The 6,791-nt window shown below is 44.4% G+C and overlaps 1 protein-coding gene across 1 annotated transcript; it reads right to left on the reverse strand.

The window, feature by feature from the left end:
- Positions 1 to 418: 418 nt before the first annotated feature.
- Positions 419 to 6,547, reverse strand: FMRFa (FMRFamide related propeptide). Its single transcript, XM_080276647.1, has 4 exons — positions 6,306 to 6,547; positions 4,133 to 4,180; positions 2,868 to 3,146; positions 419 to 2,167 (listed from the first exon to the last, which is right to left on the reverse strand). The coding sequence occupies exons 1-4, from the start codon at positions 6,536 to 6,538 to the stop codon at positions 1,657 to 1,659; spliced, it is 1,071 nt and encodes a 356-aa protein (XP_080132773.1). The 5' UTR covers positions 6,539 to 6,547; the 3' UTR covers positions 419 to 1,656.
- Positions 6,548 to 6,791: the final 244 nt, after the last annotated feature.

A 6,791-nucleotide genomic window follows, 5' to 3' on the forward strand; every position in this document is an offset into this window, starting at 1 on the left:
CAACATGCTCTCTGATATTCTTGCTACCTTCAGACGATTTTGTTAACCCTGGGGAAATCATCTGTAGTTACAGGGTCTGAAACAACTTCCATTAACCCCTTCACTGCCTGATTACTCTCCAATAAGCTGAACAAAATCGTCTAGAGGCTGCAAGACAGGCTAAAATCATCATCAGAGTTTTGAGATTAAAAATAAAAGGACGAGCAGGTGTCCAGGTAATTTCTTCTGCCACTGTTTTAACGCGTAAAATTTATGTCATTATCATCACGTGCAAGATTCTGCCATCATTTTCACGCGCAATATTTGACTTAAAAAAAAAAAAAAGACGAGCAGTTGTCCAGGTGACTTCTTTTGTCATAATTTTCACCTATTTCTGCCAATATTTTCACCAGCATGATTTCTGCCATTATTTTCACATACGAAGTTCCTCCACCACACGTCCCTACAACTAAGTACTGTACGCCAGCACGGTGTACTTACTCTAGCTTTTATAAGACTTGGATATGTACTGTTCTGGATATGTCATACTGTAATGTACAGTGGTCATATTATGCTAGACATGCCTCTTAGCTAGTATTTTAACTGATAAATAACTCAAGAGCAAGATCATTACATAAAAATATTATACATGTTCATCCAGCCATGTAACTTAAAAATACATCAGTAACTATAATACAAATAAATATGTATAAAAATAATAAATTATAATACACTCTTACTTAACAATAAAGGCAAATATATATAATACACTATAATTATATACATTCAGCATCAATAGATCTGACACGCTATAAGGTAACAATTGCTTTTCTTGACCTCTTGAATCCGAAGACGTAATTTTGGTTTTATTTTTGATATTTTCAGACGATGCTATTCAGCTTAAGAAAGACTGAACTGTAGGAATCAACTGACCCCTTCAGTACGACAAAACTTTCTAAACTGATTAGAATCGTCTGAAAGCTGCAAGATTAAATTGTCCAAACTCTACGTCTCCGGATTTAAATGGTTCAAAAGGGATCTAAGAGCACACCCCACAGTCGAATGCCCGCCAACTGAACTGCGACTGACAACAACAAACTTTTGTCTCTCAATGGCCTAATGGAAGTTATCATGGGTCACGCTGCTGAATGAATGAGATGTATGTATGTATGTATATCTCCGCCTTCCATAATCAACGCGTGAAGTCTGATATCCATAAAAATATCCACTTACAGAACAGGTTGAGACTGATTAGCTGAGCTGCATCATCGGTGAGCTTAATTCTTTCCTCGCGGATCCGTTTACAAGTAGACCTGAACGGAGAGGAATGGAAATAATCTTACGTCCTTCCTCGTATTCCTTAAAAATTACGACAGCAAGAGTAGGAGTAAATATTATCTGGCCTTCTCTTTGGTTAACAGAGGAATGAGAATATCTGGGACTTTGGTATAGTGGTTACAGTGAATGGATACTATAGGGGGTTATAGGTGAGGCTGTGGAATATTATAGGAGGTTATAGACGACATTGTGGAATGCTGTGGTTGGATAATAGTGGTTATAGTGGAGGTTATGGTATGTTATGGTTGGATATAGGAGTCGTGGTTGTGGAATATTTCGGTTGGATAAAGGTGGGTATAGTGGAGGTAGGGGAGGATGACTCAAAGGTCAATATCAAATTCAACCAAACCTAAGGAAGTTTCTCTGTGACCCCCTGATGTTACGAGGATATTCAGCAGAGCTAACGATCACCACTGGCTCTGTGCTCTCGGAGGATGAGGACTCCCCACTACGCTTTCCGAACCTCAAAAAGTTGCGATTCCGGCCAAAACGCTGGAAGCTCCTGCTGTATCCGCGCTTAAGCATGGGCTCTCCCTGCTCCTCTAGTGCGGATTCGTCAATTTCCTCCTCCTCATCAGGCTGGACATTCCTCGCCCAAGAGAGAGGCGAGCTGGAGTAGTCGAAGAAGGCCTGTGCGTTCCTCTTGGTCCTCTGTTTATCTTGATCAGCATGCTCCTCCGCGCTAGCCAGGGCTGATCCTCGCTTTGGTCGGCTGGCGGGGTTGGCAGCGGCTGAGGTGGCGACAGAATCCTTAGCTCCCATGGTCTCCTCTTGGCAACCTTCGCATGCCAGCTGGCGGTCAACGGAGCGGCCAAAGCGGAGGTAGTTGCGGTTGTCGGCGCGCCCAAACCTGATGATGGATGGGGAGGTTAGTGTGCGTGACTTATTGGGGAAATACAATGAATGGGGAGGTTAGTGTGCGTGACTTACTGGGGAGATGCTGTACAATGGATGGAGATGTTAGTGTGCGTGACTTAGTGGGGACATACAATGAATGGGGAGGTTAGTGTGCGTGACTTTTACATTATTTTTATTCCAAGCTGGCCTCAAATAGCTGTCTCTCTATCTTGAATGATAAGATGCAACATCAGATAACACTGACCGTTACTCACTGGCTTGGTTTCTTTTCGTAATGACGCATATTACTGTTTATGTCCGCAGCTAAACGGTACTGTTGTGCTTTATTCCACTTTAGGGTGCTAGACAAGGATGCCTTCATGTGGTGGTATCAATATAACCAGGAAGCTCAACTGCCTGGTTGTACAAACGTCCCCTGGACTACTTCTCTGTCCCTTTAAAGGAGGTTGGAGGACCGCAGGAGGGCAATTTATGTCAGTGGTCCACCAGGTTTATATTTCAGATGAGCTACTACTACAGTACTACTACTACTACTGCTGCTGCTGCAGTTGCTGTACTACTACTGCTACCGGTAACCACCACCACTACTACAACTCCTACTACTACTATCATCATCCTTATTATTTGTATTGTTGTTGTTATTATTTTTGTTATAATTATCATTATTACTATTATTATTATTATTAACTTACCTGAGAAAGTTTTTCCCGCTGCCACGACCAAAACGCAGGTAGTTCATGCTACGTCCCCTCTTCTCCTCCTCTGGCAGGTCAGCTCCCTCGCTCTCCTCCACCTCTTCTTCCTTCTCCAGTCCTTGAGCGTAGCCGAGGGGGCCGGTCTCCACGCCAGAACGTCCGAAACGAAGGAAATTGTTGGGTCCACGTCCGAATCGCAGGAAGTTTCGGTTGCGTTTCTCCATCTCGGAGTCACTCTCAGAAACATCGTAATCGGTGCTGTCTCCTCGGCCGAACCTGTACGAAAAATATCATTATGAGTATTGCATTTATATTATTGTAAACATCATCCCTCCTAATATAAAACACACTTCATCCACTTCATCTTGGCCCACACTGGCTTCCTTTTGCATATTACTTCATGTAGCTCTGTGGCAGAAAAAGACAATACTGCGGTGCTACATCCCTTCTGTAGTACGGTACTTCTTCAAGACTAGCATCATATTCCAGTAGTCATCTATTGCTATAACTCAGCATTCAAGATGGAGGAATGACAATTTTAAGCCATGATAACGTAAACAGAGTACAGAGATCTCGGAGGACTTTTTAATGACTGTTAATACTATTTTTTTTTTTAACTATGAATATCAACCCCTTCAATCCGGTGACATATTCTTCATTTCATATTTGCTACCTCCAGACTATTTCTTTCAGGGGTTTCAGTCAGTTGTGTTAAGGGAATTGCTAAGGGCTATATTTAACGTCTTCAGTTCGAAATGCCTTCCCTTGGTTCATTAAACTCGTCCGTAGATAGCAGGGGAAAAAAAAAAATGAAATTACGGCATGGGGCTGAAGGAGGCAATGGATTTACGTTTATTAATGAGTAGAAGTGACCCCATTATTCAACAAAGATCGCTATATGCAACGTAAAATCAACGATGCACGAGAGTAACAAATGCAACGGTAAAAGTAACTATTTTTGTATTACGAATATTGTAAACATGGCGGAATAACGACGTAAATATTAACCTCAGAATATTGGATTTTGAAAGAATATCACTGAGCTAGTTATTATTCTTAAGACACATGGATTTTGCGAGAACAGAATGCAGAGTAACAGAACAGAAATATATAATAAGAGCAGAAAACACGTTAGAGAGAGAGAGAGAGAGAGAGAGAGAGAGAGAGAGAGAGAGAGAGAGAGAGAGAGAGAGAGAGAGAGAGAGAGAGAGAGAGAGAGAGAGAGAGAGAATCTTAACTATAACAAGAACACTTTAACAAACCTGAGGAAATTGCGTCCACCCCGCTTGTCGTCCTCACTACGCCCGAACCTGGGGAGAGAAGAGGAGGTGAGTGGGGAGATGAGGAGCGAATCATCATCATAATCATACTGGTGAGTGGGGAGATGAGTGGGGAGGTGAGTTGGGAGGTGAGTGGGGAGATGAATGGGGAGTGGGGAGACAAGACAATTCTTCATCTGACCTACACCTGTTAAATTTCTATCATAATATTTATCCTTTAGCACCTTCCTATGTACTCTCTCTCTCTCTCTCTCTCTCTCTCTCTCTCTCTCTCTCTCTCTCTCTCTCTCTCTCTTTTATCACCACTTTATCCCCTCTGCCTCTCCCTTCCCACAAATTACCACCCTCCATCATAATTCCTAATTTCTCATTTTCTCTCTCCCTCTCTCTCATCATAATTTTCCTCTCCATCCACCACCGCCATTCTTTCTCTCCATCATATTCTTTTCGACATATTCCCGCATTTAACAACCTCCCTCTCTCTCTCTCTCTCTCTCTCTCTCTCTCTCTCTCTCTCTATCTATCTATCTATCTATCTATCTATCTCTATCTCTTTCTGTCTCCTTCCCTAATTTTCACTGCTCTCTTTACTTACTCTCACTTCTCTTTCCCTTCAGTCCAATTTCTTCCCTCCCTCTACACAGTGCACTCCTCTCTCTTTACCTCCCTTCCTCCTTACATTATCTTTCCTCCATTGTTCCCTCCTTCCTCAATCCCTCCCTTCCCTCTCTCTTCTCCCAGTCTGTTTACCTTGTCCACATCTCTCTCGCTTTTCTCCCTTACACTCTCTCCATGCTTCTTTCCTCTTCCTCTTCTCTCCCAGTCTCTCTTTCAGTCCCTACCCCCTCCAACGCTTCTTGTCCTATCCTCTGTGTTCCTGTTCCTCCCTCCCCGTCCCCTCCCCTCGCTCTAACCTTCCTTAACCCCCCCCTCCCTCTTCAACTCAGCAGTCTTGGCCATTTGCTGAGCTGTCTGTCACATCCCTTCCTTCACCACCTCCATTTTCACCTACCACCTTACCTTTCCCTTCCTCTCATCTCTTAATTCTCTTACTTTTTTCCTTTATTTTCCTTCATCTCTCTCTCTCTCTCTCTCTCTAATTTTCTCCTTACATCCCCTTCCTCGTTTCTTCCTTCCCCAACCCCTACCTTCCTGTTCCTGTCTCATCCCTCTTTCTTTCCTCCTATCTTTCTTCTTTCTCTCACTCCTTTTGAAACGCGGAAGCATCTTAGGAGCGGCCCCGTCAGTCAGTCAAGATTATCACACGTAAGGTATTTAATTTTTGCGAGGGAACACATTTTCTCATCTTCTAGTATCTCCAAAACTCCTCCCTTCCAGTTCCTCTCCCCAGTCCCTCCACTCCTTCCCTAGCTACTTACCTTCTCTCCATTCTTCTTTACTCCCTCGTTCTTCCACAAATCCTCTGTTTTTCCCTTCCTTTTTATATTCTCCCCATCCTTTGCTCTTTCTCCCTCCCCTTTCTCTCTTCCCCTCCCCCCACCTCCTATCCTCCCTTCTCTTGCGTCTCTTCCCCTTCCCTCTCCTCATATCTTCTCATCTTTACTCCTTTCCCACTCTCCTCTCTTTTCCCTCCTCCTCACTCTCCTCTCTCCTCCCTTCACATCCTCTCACCTTTTCTTCCCTCCCTTCCCTACCCTCTCCCCTAGATCCCTCCCTTCCTTCCCCTCACCTCCATTTGCTCAGCTGTCCATCACTGTCCCTGGCCGCCTTCCTTCCCCTCACTACGAATTAAACTCAATTATGACTCCTGTTAATCGCGATCCTCACCACTCAACAACATCCGTTTCTACATTAACTCCACCGGCTCTATCCCCCCACGCTATTTTAACATCTCCACTACCTATGACCCTTTAATTTAGTTTATCCTCTCTACCTCCAGACGATTTCATTCAGCGTCATTCTAAACCCCTTCGCTTCTATGAGTCAGGGTATTCTTGTTACCTAGACGATTCGATTCAACGCTGTTTTAACTCCGCAACCGCCTTTAGTTTTATTTTCCCTAAACAGACGATTTTACTCAGCGCTACTTCAAGCCCTTCACTACGATTATACTCAGCACCATCCCCAGGAGCGGCCCTGTCTGCCTGTCCTTCACTAATGTTCGTATAGAGGAAAAATAAAAGTTCCTCCTTACCTCAGATAGTTCTTGCCGTAGCCCCTCTTGTTGCCGTCCATCCCAGCGCCTACCCAGGAGTCAGTACTAGGCAGGAAGTACTTCAGGAGACGTTTCTCAGGGGCGGGCTCGAGGGCGGGGGTGTGAGTGTGGGCGGTGTCCGTGGGCGTGTCCATGGCGGCGGGCACGGGAGCGGTTAAGGACGTGGCTTGTACCAGTAGTCCGGAGAGGAGTACCCAGAGTGCGGCTAACATCTTGATGGTTCTGTGGGGGTTAGTGGTTAGTGGTTAGAGGGGAGATACTGGTTAATGAGGTTAGTGGGTTAGTGATGAGATACTGGTGAGTGTTGGGGTTAATGTTAGTGGTAAGCTGATGTTAGTGGTTAGTGGGGTTAGTGGTTAGTGGGGTTAGTGGGAGATAGTGTTAGTGGTTATCCTTCAGTTGGGGCAGAGATAGTGGAGTGATTGTAGTCAGTGTTCGGAGGTTAGTGTTTATAGTTGCTGGGAA

The sequence above is a fragment of the Coenobita brevimanus genome, chromosome 7, assembly GCF_032717465.1.
Source record: "Coenobita brevimanus isolate Jiangsu-jjx chromosome 7, ASM3271746v2, whole genome shotgun sequence".
Lineage (NCBI taxonomy): Eukaryota > Metazoa > Arthropoda > Malacostraca > Decapoda > Coenobitidae > Coenobita > Coenobita brevimanus.

Excerpts from the sequence above, each read along its gene's own strand:
- FMRFa (XM_080276647.1), bottom strand. The coding sequence starts at position 6,538 with ATGTTAGCCGCACTCTGGGTACTCCTCTCCGGACTACTGGTACAAGCC. Across the intron at positions 3,147-4,132 it reads GGTGGACGCAATTTCCTCAG|GTTCGGCCGAGGAGACAGCA; the intron begins GTTTGTTAAAGT and ends TTTTTCGTACAG. Across the intron at positions 2,168-2,867 it reads AGCGGGAAAAACTTTCTCAG|GTTTGGGCGCGCCGACAACC; the intron begins GTAAGTTAATAA and ends ATCCATCATCAG.